Source organism: Saprolegnia parasitica (assembly GCF_000151545.1).
Source record: "Saprolegnia parasitica CBS 223.65 unplaced genomic scaffold supercont2.11, whole genome shotgun sequence".
NCBI lineage: Eukaryota > Oomycota > Saprolegniomycetes > Saprolegniales > Saprolegniaceae > Saprolegnia > Saprolegnia parasitica.
This window is the reverse complement of record NW_012156405.1, coordinates 493,892-512,410: the sequence shown is the minus strand read 5'-3', so window position 1 is coordinate 512,410 and position 18,519 is coordinate 493,892. Positions and strand designations below refer to the sequence as shown.

The following is an 18,519-nucleotide window of genomic DNA, read 5'->3' as shown; positions in this document are numbered from 1 at the left end:
TGCTTTTGCATCCGTTCACGTGCCACGATAGAGCCGAAGGTGCAGCGCTGCCCAGAATCGACGAGCATGCTCACGGCACCAAGCCTGACGCCGCCCCCGCAGCGTCGGCCACGGAGCAATCTGAATCAATGCCGTTCACGCAAGCAGAGCTGGCGTTCTTGAGTACTGCAAACTTCAGACAAAAAACAAAAAGATCTACCAGCTTGGGCAAGCACAAGGCCTCTTTACAGACGGAAACCTGAAGTCGATGCAGGTATATACGCGACATTTCCTACGAACCAACTTGATGACAATGATGTTTGTAGAAGAAGCTTCAGAAGTTTCGTCACAAGCGCAAGGCGCCGAAGGTCCACACGTGAGTCGACCACATCCTTCTCGCAAGTCTTTCAACTCAATCTTCGATCGCATCGGTGGAGACCCGGAATATGCACCTGCAACAACACGGGATGTTGTTCTTTCTCTCAGTTCTGGGATCTGCGAACGACGTGAATCCAACTCAACATGCAATCTGTGCTACAGAGCAATGATGGCGGCGATGGTTGCAGTGGCTGTGGCGACTGCAATGCGACCACCAGTAGTATCAAGTTGATATATCATACTGCGTGTGGAACACTCGTGTCGCCACGTCACTGTGACGTGTACAACCCTGTACAATATCGCAGTGCAGTCCTTGCACTGGGCGAGAGGAAGTGCGCGAGCCATTAGCGTGCAAGTTGGACTCCACGACATCGACGTCGAAGGAACGCTGTGTGCGCTCGAGTCGAGTCCTGTACACCAATTGCCGTCCGCGTGGTAGAACCCCCTATCGTGATGACAGTACAATAGTAGTGTTTGCTCTGCGCTGCACACTTGTTCGATATGGTAGCCCACTTGTTCGATCTGGTACATCACTTGTTCCATATGATGGTTTATGCAAGGGTGAAAACTGCAAACCGGCACCAAATGCAACCCGCCATGGCTCCATTCGCGGGGCCGATCCTCGCCGACTGGAGCGACGTCGCTGCTTGGAAGCGCGCCTTCCTCGACGCCGCAGCGACCCGCGGCCTCCACAAGTACTACACTGTACGAGACTACGCAGACCCCGTGACCATCTCGCCGGCCCGACGTATTGAGATCCACGCGGCCGCCGAGATTGCTGTGCCGCCCGTGCCGCACGACTTGTCATCCGCCGCGTTTGGTGACGCTGTGCTGGCGCGCGCACATGCAATTGTTGCACATGTGACGGATGCGATGACGGCCGAGGCGGCTTCACTCCAAGCGCGCGCTATTGCCACGGCTGTGGTCTTTTTGCTATCGGCGCTGTCACCCGACCTCCGCGACGAGCTCGACGACAGCAAGTCGCCGTTTCTGCTCTGGGCTGAGGTACACGCCAAGGGCTTCGTACTCATGGACGACTGCCGCCTCTTTGGGCTCCTCGAAAACGTGCGATTTGTGGACAACGACCAGCTGCCCGACGGCCTTGCACGCGTCGAGGAGCACATCCAGCGATTTGTTGACGTCATCTTTGTACCGAGCCACGGCCTTGACGCGCGACTTGTGGCGGCCGCCGACCGTTTGAAGATGGCGCTGCTCTGCAACGCGTGCCCACCGGCCATGGCCAACATCTTTGAAGCTTGGCGCGCCGACGAACCCGTGTGGAACTACGCGTCGATGCGGCGTCGGCTCATCGAGCAGTGCAAGTCACAGCATCTCGGCTTCGCGACCAATGACCCGCCAACGTCGGCTGTCGACGCTTTACAAGCGCAAGTGGTCGATGTGCCGCCAGCAACAACAGCAGGGACCCTGGAGGCGCAGCTCGCAGCCGTGGTCCACGACCCAGCGACGGCCACAAACGCGGCGGGTCTAGCATCTTGCCCGAGCACCGCTGTCAAAGCCATTGGACGTGACACCAACGGCAGCAACGACGACATTGGCGCGTCACAACGACCACAAGATGTCGAAATACTACATGGAAGCGTAGCGCTTGCAACGGATAACGACGATGACGTGCCCATTGCGGCACAAGGCCGAAGAAGAGGCCGACCGAAAAAGCGTGGGCCCGATGCTTCCGCGCATGGTCCGCAAGCCAGCACGAGGTACACACCATGACCGGCCGTGACGAGCGAAATGAGTTACCATCATCCGTGTAGCAACCAACGAAAATGCAAGCGGCTCACGCACGGATCCACGCCGAGACCTTCATACTGTACGAGCTCAAACGATTTCCGCTCTTGACACACATACGTGGCGTAGCATTCGAGCACAAGGATGAGATCGCAGCCCCGCGAATGTCGGCGCGGCTCCAAGCCGGCGCGCTGCGGTATGAACCCAAGCAGCCCTCATTGCATCCTTCCACGTGGCACGAGAGAGCGATAAGAGCAGCAGTGCCCGAAAGCGGCGGCCATGGCAGCAGCACCGAGTCGGAATCTGACGAGGTCTCGTCGTTCCGTGATGCAGCAAAAACCTACGAGCCAGAAGAGATCGAGTTTCTATGTGCTGCACTTGCGCACACCAAGGACTCGGACCACGTCATCTACGAGCGTGGCCGTGCTCAGGGTCTCTTTGTCCACCGATCCTGGAGCTCGATACAGGTACTTCTTCGCGCTGGCAGCACTAGGCCGTGAAGCATGTCGACGATAGAGCAAGCTTTGCCGCATGAAAACCACCGCGTCCGCCACGCAGTCTGCCTAAGGTTCATCCACTTTCGTCGCCTTATTGTGTGAAGAGAGTAACTTTCTGTGTGAGGAGAGTGCTCGTGCTTGCTGTTTTCCGGTGGTGCGAAAGGTCGAACGTGAGTCCCTCTGTCACGAGACTGCTAATGGTGCCACCCATGCGTGTGGCCGCAAGTCTCGGTGCGCAAGACATGCAGATGGGATGCGTTGGCATCGGCCCGATTGCATGCATGGGCTCATCCCAAGCCCATTGATGCTACGCGCAATTGACGTTAGCAACGATAGTCTCTTGGCGGCGGGTCTCTTCGACGACCAACTCCATCTCCATACCGGTACTCCATCCGCGCTCGATGCTCGTCAACGCTTGCTGCGCGCTTGTGCACCTTGGCTTGGCAGCGTCAAGGACACTCTTGACGCCGCATCCGAAATGACTTGCTCGCGTCTTCGCTAGCGACCTCGTACCCCGGCGATGCATAAATATGGCCGTCACGCGATGCGGAAAATTGCTGCACGCAGCGCGTGCCAGCACATCACACTTGTTCAACTGGTGTAACATTTGTTAGCACACGTATTGCGACCAATATAATGCAATATAATCCACAACGCGTGTCTAACACTTGATTCTTAACACCGGCACCAACTGCCAATCTCTGCCAATCCGAAATGCAAGCAAGCGGGAAGCCACACGCCGACGCGGGGCCGGTCCTCGCTGACTGGAGCGGCGTCGCTACTTGGAAGCGCGGCTTCCTCGACGCCGCAGCGACCCGCGGCCTCCACAAGTACTACACTGTCCGAGACTACGCAGACCCCGTGACCATCTCGCCGGCCCGACGCGCTGAGTTTCACGCGGCCGCCGAGATCGCGGTGCCGCCCGTGCCGCACGACTTGTCATCCGCCGAGTTTCGCGACGCTCTGCTGGCGCGCACGCACGCGATCATTGCGTACGTGTATCACGCTATGTCGACCGAGGCAGCGGCAGTTGAAGCGCGCACCATGGCGGCGGCCGTGGCCTTTTTGCTCTCGGCGCTCTCGCCCCACCTCCACGGCAAGCTCGGCATGTGCAGGTCGCCGTACGAACTCTGGGCCAGCGTGCACGCCAAGGGCTTCGAGCTCATGGACGACTGCCGCCTCTTTGGGCTTCTCGAAAACGTGCGTTTGGCCGCCAACGACGAGCTGCCCGACGGCCTCGCACGCGTCGAGGAGCACATCCAGCGCTTCGTCGACGTCATCTTTGTACCGAGTCATGGCCTTGACGCGCGACTTGTGGCGGCGGCCGATCGTTTGAAGATGGCGCTGCTCTGCAACGCGTGCCCACCGGCCATGGCCAACATCTTTGAAGCTTGGCGCGCCGACGAACCCGTGTGGAACTACGCGTCGATGCGGCGTCGGCTCATCGAGCAGTGCAAGTCACAGCATCTCGGCTTCGCGACCAATGACCCGCCAACGTCGGCTGTCGACGCTCTGCAAGCGAAAGTGGTCGATGTGCCGCCAGCTACAGCAGCGGGGGGCCTGGAGGCGCAGCTCGCAGCCGTGGTCCACGACCCAGCGACGGCCACAAACACGGCGGGTCTAGCATCTTGCCCGAGCACCGCTGTCGAACGTTGTGTCGACGACAACAAGAACGACATGTTTGCGCCTCAAAGCCCCCAAGCTGTCGATGTACTCCATGGAAGCGGAGCGCTTCTAACCGAAGACGACGATGACGTGCCCATTGCGGCACAAGGCAGAAGAAGAGGCCGGCCAAAAAAGCGCGGGCCCGATGCTTCCGCACATGGTTCGCAAGCCAGCACGAGGTACACACACCATGACCGGCCGTGAAGAGCGAAATGAGGTTACCATCCGTGTAGTAGCCAACAAAAATGCAAGCGGCTCACGCACGGATCCACGCCGAGGCCTTCACACTGTACGAGCTCAAACGTTTTACGCTCTTGTCACATCGGCTCTAGGTGGCATCGCCTTGGAGCTCAAGGAAGAAACCGGCGTCCCAAGACGGTCTCGGCAGCCACAGCGGTACAAACAGTTGCCGAGTCAGCTCACATCCGCATTCTCGTTAGGACATCCAAAGACGACGGACATGGAAGCAGCACCGAGTCGGAATCGGACGAGGTTGCGTCGTCCCATGGCCCAGCCAAGGGCTTTTACTTCTTCCAAGCAGACGAGGTCGAGTTTTTGCGCAGTGCTGTACTGGCGCACGCCACCGACTCGGACCAAGCCATCTTCGAGCGTGGCCGTGCTCAGGGTCTCTTCCTCCACCGATCCTTGTACTCAGTACAGGTACTCCTGTCTCTTTTGAAGTACAAATTTTGTAGCCGGTAGTCCATGGTGTCGATCGTAGAGCAAAATTCGCCGTGTAAAGGCCATGGTGTCTGCCGCCATCTCGTCTGCTTGAGTCTCTAAATGGGTCGAGCTTTGTGCCTGCTGAAGGGTTGACGCCGTCAATGGGGTGTCTTGCGAGTCGCCGATCCGGTCGTCGACGCCATCTCTCCACCTCCACCTGATGTTGCCGCGAGACGTCATAATCACATGTCAAAATTTGTATAATTTCGTCGTTTCTAACTACCACATGGCACCACATGGAGCTTTGTCGCGGTGCTGACAGTGCTCCGGCGATTCAGACAAAAGATTTGGTGACGTTAAAACAACAGTGGCTCACAGCTCTTCGATTGTCGTCCCGAGCGAGCGACGGCGAGGAAGGTTCGCGCAACTGCGATGGTTATCATCAAGGAACCTACACGAGGATGCCACTGGCTTCGGCCGCCGGCGTCGCGGCGTCCATGCGGCGTAGAACGATCCGCAACTTTTCGCTGTCGTCGGGAAGCTCGTTGTCGCAGTCGTCGCACGTGTTGGTGCTGTCACTGCATTTAGCGCCTCGCAGACCATGCAGACTAGCGTCGTCTCGACGACGAGACGCTGGAGGAGCACTTGGAGCTTGGTGGCGGTCGGTGGCGTCGGCGCCTTGCACCCTGCGCACGTGGCCTCTTGGAGGTCGTTGGACGCATTGCAGTTTAGACACACACGAGGCGCGCGTTGTACCAGGACGTAAACTACCCCACATTTTGCACGCTGGCTATGATCCCGCGCCCGTCCTACCGACGTCGAGACACTGGTTGCAGGCGTCGACAAGCCCGCCGTGACTTTGCTAGGCGATGGCGTCGTTGACGAAGCCAACAATAGCGCGCTACCCGAGGCAGCTGACGGTGCGGGCATTGTCCGTGCTTGGTGCAGGATGTCCACAATGGCTTGGGAAGCCAAGGGCGCGTCCAGCGTGTTGAGCTCGGTGAAAATGACACGGAACGAGTAAATGTCCGCGTCGTAAGTGTACAAGGAGCCTGATTTCAGCACTTTGGGGCCGTCCTGGACGGCGTCCCGGTGTCCGTTGTCATGCTCAAGAGTATATTGCTTGCTCGTGCTTTTGTAAGTTCTCTTTGCCGTGAGTCTGCCAAAGACGTGTCTCTTCCGTCGCCCACATCTCGACGTTGACATTGGCGCCTACCAGTACCAGTCGCTTCATGGCACCGATATCTGGGATTTTGCAAGGAGTCAAGGTCCGCTTGGACGCTACTGGCGCCATTGACAAGTCGACTTCTGAGTTTGGGAAGAGCCCAAAGCAAACCAGTGCTGCCAGAGTAGCAGCGCCAAAACGCTTGCGCGCGGATCGCGATCTGGCAGCTTCGAACTTCGTGTTTCTGAATTATTTCTTTTAGACCAATGCGGGTGCTGTATTTGGCCGAAATTCAGCCAATCATAAGGATACCGAAAGCACTTTGCACCAATCCGCGTGCGCCATTTCACCCAGGTCCTAGTTGGCCATTCCTCTGTTGCATGCCATGGCAGAGCCATACACGGGACCGGTCCTCGCCGACTGGGGCGGTGTCGCTGCGTGGAAGCGCGGCTTCCTCGACGCCGCAGCCACCCGCGGTCTGCGCGAGCTCTACAAGCTGAAGGACCATGCGATCGACACGACCATCTCACCTGCCCGACGCATCGAGATCCACGCCGCCGCCGAGGTTGCCGTGCCGCCCGTGCCGCACGACTTGCCATCGTCGGCGTTCAGCGACGCTGTGCTGGCGCGCGCACATGCAATCGTCGCGCATGTGGCCGACGCCATGCGAGCCGAGACGGCGGCAGTTCAAGCGCGCACCATGGCGGCAGCTGTGACCTTTCTGCTCTCGGCGTTGTCACCCGACCTCCGCGACGAGCTCGACGACACGTTGTCGCCATCTGAGCTCTGGGCTGAGGTACACGCCAAGGGCTTCGTACTCATGGACGACTGCCGCCTTTTTGGGCATCTTGAACACGTGCGTTTTGCCGACGACGACCAGCTGCCCGGCGGCCTCGCACACGTCGAGGAGCACATCCAGCGATTTGTTGACGTCATTTTTGTGCCGAGCCACGGCCTTGACGCGCGACTTGTGGCGGCGGCCGACCGTTTGAAGATGGCGCTGCTCTGCAACGCGTGCACACCGGCGATGGCCAACATCTGCGAAGCCTGGCGCGCCGATGCGCTAATGTGGAACTATGCGTCGATGCGGCGTCGGCTTGTCGAGACGTGGACGTCGAACCGTCCTCTTGTCGAGGATGGAATTCCGCCAGCTTGGGTCGCCGATGCTCCATGCGTTCCAGTGGCTGATGCGCCGCCAGCGGTGGTCGACGAAATGGCTCCAGAGCCTTTGGCTACGGATGAGCCGCCGGCGACAGCGGACGATAACCTGGACGCGCAGATCCGAGCGTTGGCCCGCGATCTGGCAATGGCCTCGCGCAAAGCGTCGCGTCCAAGCACCACGACCATCGAACCCTCCGGTCATGGCGTCAACAATGACATGGGTGCGTCACGGCGTCTGCAGATACGTCGATATCACGGATCGCGTAGAGCCGGCGACCGATGACGCGGCGCCTGCAAGGCAAGCCTACGCACAATAAAAAGCCCACGTAGAAAGCGCAGTACCGATGCGAATGACGAGTCGCCGGACAGCGTGAGGTATCAACCGCGACCGACAAGAGATGGAGAAAGATGATGTTGCGATGTGTAGCAACCAACAAGAACGCAAGCGGCCCAAGCCCGCACCCACGCCCAACGTCGTCTTACAGGGTGCGAGCGCTTGGGTGTATCTTTCTGGATGACATGGATGCCTAGGCGCGGTCGGACTACCGCAAGAGAACGTTCCAACGAGAATATCCCCGCGACAACACCTCATCGCGCTGCGGTTCGGAACCAAGCCATGGCGCTGCATGACCTCATCATGGGATGATAGCGCGCTGCGTCCATCGCCATCGTCGACCGCAGCGTGTAGCCAGAACACCGCCCAAGCACGGCCACGGCCTCGTCGTCACCCAAAAGGCCGTGGAATGCGTTCACAAAGCAAGAGATCGTGTTCTTGCGCACCGCGCGAGCTCTGACCGAGGGCACGAGTCAAGACATCTACAATCGAGGCCGCGCTCTAGGGCTCTTCAGCAACCGAAGCATTGGCTCGATACAGGTACCATCACCTACCTCTCGTTGCTCGCACCTGATCGACTGTAGAACAAGCTCCATCGCATGAAGGCCACGGAGTCGACAACCTCGTCTACGTAGAGTCGATGGTTTTTGAAAGAGCGGATAGCTTGTTTGTGCTTTGTATGCTTTCTTTGTCGTGATTCAAGAAGTGTCTCTCGGGTCGCTCCTGCTCAAGATAGCAGCTTGCCGCCTTTGACAATGACGCCAGCGATTTGCATCGAGGCGCCGCGCTGCAGCAACTGCGCAGCCGCCGCAACATCGCCGTCCATTGCAGCGGTATACAGCTCGGTATCAAGATCCTACGACGACGCTGCTTGAGCCCACGTGGTAGTTGGATAATGTAGGCGTCAGAGCACGTCGTCAGTGTCACTCGAGCTTGCTCGCATTCGTCGTCGTCGTCATCATCTGCATGGTCTCTCAGAAAGTGCAATGTGTATTTTTATGCTTGTTGCTGTCATCTTGATACAAACAACAAGTTAAAACAAGCTGGCATTAAATCAGAAGTATAGATTGGCTAGAATCTTTTGGATTTCTACCAATCCACGTTGATAAAATAGCGCCGCAAATCGAAGCCACCGACCAATCGCGGCCGTGACAAGCATCATGCTCTACGTGGATTGGCTTGGCCAAGATATCCAATCGCTGATTGGTTGTATTCCGAGCCTCGACCGCCAACAGCGTCACATCACAATACGCTTCCAGACGCAAGCGGTCAAGTTATTGACTCAAGCGGTAAGACTTGGAGCTTGAACGTCTAGCGATGCACGGAGCTCACTCGTTTGTGGTATGCACGTGAGTACGCCGCCCTAAAGGTAGCAAGGGCATGCTTCGATTGATGATTCAGACCTGCGGGAAGCCGCGGTGCCCAGAAGCTGACCGGATGCAAGCTTCCACTTGCTATGGCAGTGGTCTCTGTCTGATACAGATTCAAAACACCACCTGCAGTCGCGTTGTTTCCGCTGCAAGGGCCAGCGCAGCACACGTGTTAGTACAGTTATAACACGAATCTAACATCATATTTATGCCTACCGTAATATTATTGTGGTCTAACGCGTCGGGCATTTGTTAGAACTCTGACGCCATCCTTCAACGGGCACATCCGAATGCAAGCCATCTTCGAGCCGTTCACGGGACCGGTCCTCTCCTACTGGTGCGGCGTTGCTGCGTGGAAGCGCAGCTTCCTCGACGCCGCGGCTGCCCGCGGCCTGCGGGAGTACTACACAATCCGAGACTTCGCGGACCCAACCATCGACGAGTTCATTACGGTGGCCCGCCGCGCAGAGATCCTCGCCGCGGCCGAGATCGCCGTCGCGCCCGTGCCACAGGACTTGCCGTGGGCTGAGTTTGGCGAAGTGCTGCTGGCGCGTACGCGCGCGGTCCTTGCGCATGCAGCCGGCGTCATGGAAACCGAGGCCGCGGCCCATCAAGCGCGCACCGTGGCGGCGGCTGTGGCCTTTCTGCTCTCGGCGCTCTCGCCCCACCTCCACGGCAAGCTCGGCATGTGCAGGTCGCCGTACGAACTCTGGGCCAGCGTGCACGCCAAGGGCTTCGAGCTCATGGACGACTGCCGCTTTTTTGGGCTTCTCGAAAACGTGCGATTTGCCGACAACGACGAGCGGCCTGACGGCCTCGCACGCGTCGAGGAGCACATCCAGCGCTTTGTTGACGTCATCTTTGTGCCGAGTCATGGGCTCGATGCGCGGCTTGTGGCGGCCGCCGACCGCTTGAAGATGGCGCTGCTCTGCAACGCCTGCCCACCGGCCACGGTTGGGACCTTTGAAGCCTGGCGCGCCGACGAACCCGTGTGGAACTATGCGTCGATGCGGCGTCGGCTTGTCGAGTACTGGGCGCCGAACCGTCCCCTTGCCGGAGATGCGCTTGCGCCAACGGTAGTCGCCGATGCGCCAGCTGCACCACTTGAACCTGCTCCAGAGACGGTGACCGTCGAGGCGCAGCCCATGCCATTGGCTGCTGTCATGGATGCTCGGCCCGCCGACGCTCCAGCAGCGAACATGGCACCCGATTCAGCTACCGCCATTGACACGCTTGTCGACGGCAAGGGTGCGTCGCACCGGAGTCACATGGTCGCCAGCGTAGATCTCGCCACGGACGGCGCAACAAGCAGCACTGAAAAAGGCCGACCTGCGAAACGCTCTACCGATGCCTCCGTGACCGACGTGCCTGGGTACAATTCCATTGCATGTGTAGAGAGGGTGGATCCCCTCTCTTCTATTATCTAGCAACCAACAGCACGACTACAAGCGGCGCAGGCAGACACCGGTGGCGTCGCCGGGTGCGAGCTCGTGTCGTCAACAATGCATTCATCATGTGCTCTCTAGGCGCGGTGGCCCGACTGCAGCAAGACAGCGTCGCCACACGAGTGTCGCCGCGACAACACCTCGGCGCACTCCGGTTCGCGTCCCAGCTGTGCTTGCAGCATCCTTCACGACGTGCTAGAGCGTTGCGGACAGCGTCTGTGGCATCGTCACCTGGCCGCAGCAGCACCGCCGCGGCGCCCAGCGTAGTACCTTTTACCGAGGACGAAGTCGAGTTCTTGCGCGCGGCCCAACGATGCGCCACGGACTCGGCCCCGACCATCTTCGAGCGTGGCCGTGCGCAGGGTCTCTTTCTCAACCGCTCCGTGAGCTCGATACAGGTACTGCACCACTGCTCGCATCCTCTCGCTTTTCTGATCGCATCCTCGATAGAGCAAACTTTGCCGCATGAAGGCGTCGACTGGCGACGCGCCGACTATCTAGTCGGGCGAAGTGGATACATGTATGTGGTATGCTTCCGTGAATGCAGTGAGTTTGCTTGTGTGGTGTCTGGACTGACGGCAACAGCAAACGAAGGATCGCACTGCAGCTATCTCTCGAGTCGCCCGTGTCTTGAGACGACGGTCCTGACGTCGTTGACGTCAAAGACAGTCTTCCAAACGCACCTCTAGTCGGGCCGGTTTGACATGTGCTTGCAGCGGTTCGATACCCGACTGAGCCTGGACCTCGAGCAATAGGCTCGGCAAGAGACGACCATCACAAGAGGCTTTCGGATCGAATGCAACGCGACCAGTGGCCGTCCGACGAAAGCTCAACGTGGTAGCAAGGAGCATACCTATCTATGGCCTTGGCACTAGCAAAGCTACGTTTACTGGCATAACGAGTCCCTTAACATAGCCTAGTGCTAACTTGGGCTACGCTTTTATAGGTCCCGCGCTCCTCCATAATGTGCGACGCCATCTTCGTCGAGTTGTGCGTGCCAGCTTATTCCACGTGTTAGCCTCGATCGAACACACGTGTCAACCCTTTTTATGGAAATTACAATTCTATTGCTTGAACTTGTGGCGTGGCATGTGTTTTAGGTCTGACGCCAGCGACGATCTTGTTGACGCACATCCGAACGAATGCGAACTATCTTCGAGCCGTTCACGGAGCCAGTCCTTGCCGACTGGGGCGGCGTCGCTGCGTGGAAGCGCGGCTTCTTCGACGCCACAGCCACCCGCGGTCTGCGCGAGCTCTACTTTGTGCAGCAGGCGGACCCAAACCCTACCCGAACCCTACAATCCAGCTGGATGTAAACACACTTCATTTGGGACCTGATTGGTCTTATACATGCACGACGCGATCGATCCTCACACGTGCAAGTGCGATTTCTCCTTGTCCGGGTCGGTCGTCGACGGCGTCATCATGACTTGAAACTCGCCCGTCGTCGGGCCCGACGACTCGTTCGAGTGGCGCGTCTTGGGCGCGTAGTCGTACGCGAGGCCGCCGTGGTACGTCACGTCCATGCCGTTCATCTCGCTCTCCTCCGAGACGCGGAGACCAATCGTGTACTTGAGGGCGACGAGAATGAGGAGCGTCACCACAAACGAGTAGCCGGCGGCGACGCACTGCGCCACGAGCTGGTGCACAAACTGCTGTCCGTGGCCGTAGAACGCACCGCCCACCACCGCAGGGTTGACCTCCGGGTTGGCAAAGAGGCCCGTGAGCAAGCCGCCCATGACGCCGACGCAGCCGTGGATCGCAAACGAGTCGAGTGTATCGTCGTAGCGCATGCTGTTCTTCAAGCGCACGGCGCCAAAGCCCGTGACCGCGCCGACAATGCCAAAGACGACGGCGGCCCAGGGGAGGACGTAGCCGCACGCAGGCGTGATCGCGACCAGGCCCGCGACCGCTCCGGAGGCAGCGCCGCACGGATCAAACTTTTTGTACAAAGCAAACTCGAGAAAGGTCCAGGTGAGAAAGCCAGCGCACGGCGCAAGGTGCGTGTTGATGGCGGCGATCGCCGCGATGCCGTCGGCGGCGCCTTGGGAGCCAGCGTTGAAGCCAAACCAGCCAAACCAGAGGAGCGTCGTGCCTATCATGACGAGCGGAACGTTGTGCGGCTTGACGGTCTCGTTGTGGTTGTAGCGACGGCCGACAATGAGCGCGCCTGCGAGTGCGCCAAAGCCGCTCGAGATGTGGATGACGGTGCCGCCGGCAAAGTCGATCGCGCCCATTTTGCCTTCCCACCCAAAGGGCTCGAGGACCCACGACGCATCGAGATGTTGCGACCACATCCAGTGCGCGAGCGGGTCATACACAAGCGTCGACCAGAGAAAGATGAAGAGCAGGTACGAGCCAAACTTCATGCGGCCGACGATGCCGCCGCTGAGGAGCGCCGGTGTCACCATCGCAAACTGCGTCTGGAAGAACGCAAAGAGCACATGGGGCGTACCGTTGCCGTACGTGCCGCTCGGTAGCTTCCCCACGTGGTTGTAAAACGTCCAGGTAAAGACGCCGTCCGAGCTAAAGGCGGCCGAGTACCCAAAGAGCCAAAACTGCAGCGAGACGACCGCCATGCTCACGAACGACATCATCATCGTGTTGGACGCCATCTCTTCGCCGGCGAGGCCCGCGTAGAAGAAGGCGACGCCCGGTGTCATGATCATGACGAGCGCCGACGACATGAGCATCCACGCCGTGTTGCCCGAGTCCAAGGTGCCATCGACCACCGCGGCGGCCTTGGCGCCTTGGTTGACATAGTCGACGCAGCCGTTGGTCGCCGCATCGAGGTACTGCGATGGCGCGCACGTGACGTTGCTCGCGGCGGAGGTGACGGCGGCAAGCGCGAGGAAGGCGGCGAGGTGCCACGTCGCGCTGTTGGACTGCATGTGGCGACGAGCTGGAAAAAAGCAAACTGAGGTCTGTGGCCAACTACCGACTCGAGCAACAACAAAAAACCTGCGTTGACTGGCGAGATGCAACCTCGTTAAACGAAGTTGCCCGAGAATTGCGGGGACTTCAATATATTTCGTCGAGGGTCCATTTGACGTGACATTAAAATGTCACTGGATTTTTGAGGCGCTGATCGTTGGCCGGGACGGTATCCGTTTTGCAAGATCGCGATCGTCTGCCACGGCGAGCGGAAGGTTCCTGTGGTTCGGCGCCGTTGGAATATTCTTGTGGCCCGTCGACCGCTGACGATTCCTGCGGTGGTATGTCCGATCACTGCTACATCCCACGGGTGGTGGTCTCTGGTGGTAAGCCCGCTGTCACCGACATGGGTGCGAGCCAATCAGAAGCCAGAAACGTGGCACTTTCAAGACGGCCAGCACGACCTGGCGACGATAGTAGACCACATGGTGCCATGCGATCTGAGTCGGACTGCCGTGCAGCTACTCTGTGCAGCAGACCAGTTCGACGACCAAGCAGTTGACACGTGGCGCCTTGACGAAAGCGGATCCACAGGCTTCTACTGCTACATCCCACTGTGCCGCGAAGAACGCCGGCTGGCCCATCAAACATTCGAGAGAATAGTTCGTTGTGTGCTCTTCGTTCTCGGCGGTGCAGAGACCTCAGGAGTGGGGGGTTGGCGGCTCAATCTCTGCACGCGGATGCCGGCTTGGGGCAACAAAATGGATTTGCTACCAGTGTCCTGCCATGGTGCGACCTCTCTGTGATATCAGAGGGCTGGCGATATGTCTTGTAATCTTAGCTTGATGTCCTCGTCGCTCCGAGGTCCAGGGAAAGATGTGTGTTTCGTAAACGACGCATCCCGAGAACGATCGTCGGAACTCGAAAAGAGCAGAGATGGGAGCGTCGAAATTCCCTCTTGTATACATCGATGGCCTTTGCTGCCTTTTATTTAAGTTAGTTATAAAATGATATGATCCTCCAAATTGAAAGAAATACCGATCTTCGCTCTCGTTGTCGACCGCTGCCACCAGCCGGTGTCGTCAAGTGGGCGGTCGGTGACGGGCTGTCATCGGCCGGATTCAAAACATCCGGCCAATCAGAGGCCGCCAATGCCCCAAAACGAGCCGCTTCGTTCGAGAAATGGCGGGAAGCGAAAACTTGCTCGCGTCATCATCGGATCTTGCTTGACCCGACGAGGCTTCCCCGTGGTATCTCCTGACTTGGCTACGGACTTATCTGAAACGATGAGGCTACCGTGTAAGGTCGGTGCGAACCATCGCACGTCGGGCCTCACCCACACCACGTAGGTGGACACGCAAAGAACTGCCGTGTCCAACCAAGAATAAAGAATTTGAAGCGATACCTTCCGCAGCTGGTATGCAAGGTTGGATAACTCTTTCGGATACCGCACACAGGGGCTGAGCGATCCGTGCTCGTCAACGGAAATAGCAACCGCCGACATGACGCTCGACGAGCTACTGCTCAAAGCGTCAACGGCTTTGTCTTCGTGCAAAGTGATGGCCTTTGCCTTGGACGGTCTACCTGATGCTAGCTTTCGTGGGGTTTGCAGTCGACACGAGTGGTCGAACTAGTATGGTTCCTACGGCGGTTTGGATGCTGCAATCACAACATCGCTAATTCCAGTGCGCCGCAAAGTTCGCTGGAGACGTTGAGGCGGCTCTATAGAGGCTTTATTGTCACGGGAGGGACGCACTCCAAGACAAAGGCGTTAAGACCTCGAGTACGCCGCTAACCAGCGCGACTTTGCAGAAAACGTCCTAGCGTCGGTAAAGTTTCGCCCACCGTCATGATGGGATACGCGCCCCGCTTTCGACCACGCTTTCGACCACGGTCTTGCTGAGGCTCAGCCAAAACCTTTGACGCAGCGCATCAACGGTGACATACCAACAACGCAAGCGGGCAATATGTGTGCATTTATGAGTCACAGGTCGCACCTTCGTCGAGGCATCATCTCGGAAGGCAACCGCGTGCGGCTGTACAGGTGCTACGTGCTCCCAGTCCTTTTGTACAACTGCGGCACGTGGGCCCTGACGCCAACAAGGCTGGCGGGCCTTGACAGCTTTCATCGCCGGCAGCTGCGCCGCCTTCTAGGTATCTTTCACCCGAACAAGCTCGGCGACGTCGCACTCTACGACCGCTGCGACAGCGTCCCGCTGAGCGAGATCGTTGCCCGCCAGCGCTGGCGCCTGCTGGGCCACGTGCTGCGCATGAGTGAAGATGTCCTTGCCAACATTGCCGCCACCCGCTTCTTTGCCGCGCCCCGTTTTTTAGGCCGCACCAAGATCACGTGGCCGATCGTCCTGCACCGCGACCTCCAGTCGTTGACGCCCCCTCAGTCGCTGGCGTCTCTCGAGGACCTCGACAAACTGCGCAGCTTTGCCCCCGACGGCAATGCTTGGAAGGCCTTGACACAGAGTGTCGCCATGGGCCTCACCCGCGGCCACAAGCGCCCCCGGACGCCTACCGAAGAGAAAGACGAGCCCCCGCGCCGCGCCTGCGCAGCCACGGCCCGGTGAGCGAACGAAGAAGTGAAGGAAATTGCTAGTCTCTACGTATGCGAACTCTTTGTAACAACGAAGATAAACCGAAATACCTTCATACATATATATACAGGTTGCACCCTACGACTGCGCCTCGCACGGTATACTATAATAGTAGATGTGCCGATGATGTCCAACAGCACTTGCTGTGGGCGCGAACTGGTGCAATTTGAAGCTTGGTAGCTGACGTCCAAGACGAATCAAGTACCGAGTCCTCGTCAGTATTATTGAAGTCAGTTGATAGATCTCAATCGAGCGAGGAGATGTGCATGTTGTCTCGCGCTGGCCACGGGGCTGCTGGAAGACCACATCTCAAGCGAGACGATTCGGATCTCGGTGCAGTCGATAAATGAGGGATGAGGCGCAAGAGGCGCGTCGTAGACTGCAACACATGTGAGCTACGGCTCATTGATCGTGATGCAGCTCCGCACAGGAGCCAATTAGCAGGCGCAATCGCATGGAGGACTAAAGGAAAAGTCGCGGAAGTAGAGCGGCGAGGTCCAGGCGCCATGCCCGCTAATTTTTGCTGGCTTAATATTCTAAATCCAATTTTCGGACTTTAAGGGCGTGCGTTTAGTGAACGGTCATATCAATGCCATAAAAAACGCAACTCGACTGGCCGTATCCGGATAGCAAACAGGTGATCGGGTCCTTTCACATCCACTTATCAAGTTTATTATCAACTTGATAAGTGGATGTGAAAGGACCCGAAAGGTGTGGTCAGCTTCGTATCAAGTTGTACACATAGAATGACGCGGATGGCCACACAAGACTCTGCGCATCACAATTAGTTTTGCTCCGCCGCCGATACACGATGACCACGACCCATTCTTGCGCAATCGAGAGCTTTCAACATGCTTTCAACCGTCTCATCGTATACGAGGCATGGACCGAGCGCCATGGCCCGTGGGACTGGCGCGTCGCCAAGGACACAGGCGACCTCCGGTGTCCCGTCAACCACGCAGACAGCGTCACGACAATGAACGACGTCGCACACAGTTTCGATGACGGCTCCTTGCGTCTGCTCGCGCTCGATCTCAACGAACATGGTCTGACCATGCTCAGTCCGTTCAACGCCGCGCTGCTCTCGGTCCTTCTCGACTCGCAAGCCTTCGACATTGCCAAAGTCGACGTGCGAGACTGCATTATCATCGCCGCCGAGGCCCACCCGGCGTCGATTGCCCCACACGGCGTGTGCCAGGGGCTGTGCGGTCGGTCGCTGGCATCGTTCCACGTTCCCTTTCCGTGCGATGTGGCGTCGACGAGCCCAGTGTCGACGATTGTGTTTTGGAAAAAGGACCATCGCGCGTACCTCGTCGGCCCAAAGAAGAGCTCCGATGCGCTTTCCGAAGCGCGGCGCAACCCCAGAGCGTCACGCCTCGGGTGCAGAAACGTCCTCGTGCTCGCTCACCGCGTTGCCACGCTCTACCGGTACGCTGGTTATTTGATCTCGTTTGGTTCACAGCGCGCGCTTGTAGGGCAGAGCGGCCCAACCCGACTGTCGTCGCCGACTTGCTCGAGGTTGCCATGGACGCGAACGATTTGAATTTGGCCACGACCGTTGTCGCGACGCTCGAGACGTTTACGGCCAACGTGGCGGTGCTCGTGCAGCGCTCACGCCGCCTCCTTCAAATCTTTCGCTGGACGGCGCTTCGAAACTCGATTGCCGCGCTCCTTTCGCGCCAGTTGACGTCCTGGGACGATGCGACGACGGCGCTATCGTGGACATGTGCGCTTGTGACGACGGACGCCACTGGCAACGCGGACGAGCTGCTGCAGATGGCGTGGTCGGCCATGGGCCATAGCTTTGTTGGCTTGCGTGGGTCGCTGCAATCGCTGACGAATCTTTTGCACCACGCGCTCTTTCTGAACCACGAGACGGAAGACCGGACGCCTTCCCATCCGACGGTGTTGCGCTTGCTCCAGCAGACGCTGCCGGACGACATGGTGGACCACGTCACTCGGTTCCTTCCCAAGCGGAACGCGGCGCCCGACGCTGCGTGGGCGGTTCTTTTGGACGCACACTTTCACTCGGCCCACGCCACCTTGACGAGGCTTCTTCCGCTTCTTTCGACAACGACCGAGATGTACCCGACGTTGCGCCTCGGCCCGTGCATTGCCCACGTCATCAAGGCGCTGGCGTACATGGCAACCCTGCCGGATGCGCTGTACGACGCGGTGACGCCGCACCTCGACGTGCTCGGGCCACGCGTCGTGCCAGGTCTCTTGATGCTGGCGTCGCGCCACTTGCTCAAGGGCCGAATACTCGGCTACGTCGAACGCACGCTGGCGACTCAGACGCACTATGACGTGGCAGCCCCACGCGACGTGTTGCGTTTCCTCACCCAGCGGCACCCCGATCTCACATACGCGTACGTCGACGCGTTCGTCCAAAGCGCGGCGACGCACCGACGGAGTGTGGGGCCTGTCCTCCGACAGCTGACTCGCGCCGTTGGCCCCGCCAAGCTCTCCTCTGCAACATCCGCAAGGCCGATGAGTGCCACAGCTCGCAACCGATTTCCGCCCACTAACTTTGCGCATCTATTTCTACGGTTTGTTGTAGCAGCGTTCGTGGGATGTGTGTACACTATTGTCATGCAAGACTTTGATATTGACGTGCTGGCGATGCGCAGGCAGCA

General features: G+C 58.6%; 6 protein-coding genes across 6 annotated transcripts; 4 read left to right on the top strand and 2 right to left on the bottom strand.

Moving 5' to 3' along the window:
* Window positions 1-954: 954 nt before the first annotated feature.
* SPRG_04240 (hypothetical protein) lies at window positions 955-2,670 on the top strand (the record flags this gene model as incomplete). The annotated part of the gene is made up of 5 exons (XM_012342840.1): window positions 955-1,806; window positions 1,961-2,075; window positions 2,233-2,299; window positions 2,357-2,570; window positions 2,620-2,670. 5 exons carry the CDS (start codon window positions 955-957, stop codon window positions 2,668-2,670), a joined length of 1,299 nt encoding a protein of 432 aa, XP_012198230.1.
* A 644-nt stretch (window positions 2,671-3,314) lies between these two features.
* On the top strand, window positions 3,315-4,087 carry SPRG_04239 (hypothetical protein; the record flags this gene model as incomplete). The annotated part of the gene is made up of 2 exons (XM_012342839.1): window positions 3,315-4,035; window positions 4,059-4,087. The coding sequence occupies 2 exons, from the start codon at window positions 3,315-3,317 to the stop codon at window positions 4,085-4,087; spliced, it is 750 nt and encodes a 249-aa protein (XP_012198229.1).
* Window positions 4,088-5,656: 1,569 nt separating this feature from the next.
* SPRG_04238 (hypothetical protein) lies at window positions 5,657-5,858 on the bottom strand (the record flags this gene model as incomplete). The annotated part of the gene is made up of 2 exons (XM_012342838.1): window positions 5,657-5,695; window positions 5,742-5,858. The coding sequence occupies 2 exons, from the start codon at window positions 5,856-5,858 to the stop codon at window positions 5,657-5,659; spliced, it is 156 nt and encodes a 51-aa protein (XP_012198228.1).
* A 616-nt stretch (window positions 5,859-6,474) lies between these two features.
* On the top strand, window positions 6,475-7,335 carry SPRG_04237 (hypothetical protein; the record flags this gene model as incomplete). Its single annotated transcript, XM_012342837.1, has 3 exons — window positions 6,475-7,161; window positions 7,229-7,294; window positions 7,317-7,335. Exons 1-3 carry the CDS (start codon window positions 6,479-6,481, stop codon window positions 7,333-7,335), a joined length of 768 nt encoding a protein of 255 aa, XP_012198227.1. The 5' UTR covers window positions 6,475-6,478.
* Window positions 7,336-9,218: 1,883 nt separating this feature from the next.
* Window positions 9,219-11,719, top strand: SPRG_04236 (hypothetical protein; the record flags this gene model as incomplete). The annotated part of the gene is made up of 5 exons (XM_012342836.1): window positions 9,219-10,330; window positions 10,386-10,438; window positions 10,485-10,557; window positions 10,603-10,801; window positions 11,564-11,719. Exons 1-5 carry the CDS (start codon window positions 9,249-9,251, stop codon window positions 11,717-11,719), a joined length of 1,563 nt encoding a protein of 520 aa, XP_012198226.1. The 5' UTR covers window positions 9,219-9,248.
* A 54-nt stretch (window positions 11,720-11,773) lies between these two features.
* SPRG_04235 (hypothetical protein) lies at window positions 11,774-13,294 on the bottom strand (the record flags this gene model as incomplete). The annotated part of the gene is made up of 1 exon (XM_012342835.1): window positions 11,774-13,294. One exon carries the CDS (start codon window positions 13,292-13,294, stop codon window positions 11,774-11,776), a length of 1,521 nt encoding a protein of 506 aa, XP_012198225.1.
* Between the last annotated feature and the right edge of the window lie 5,225 nt (window positions 13,295-18,519).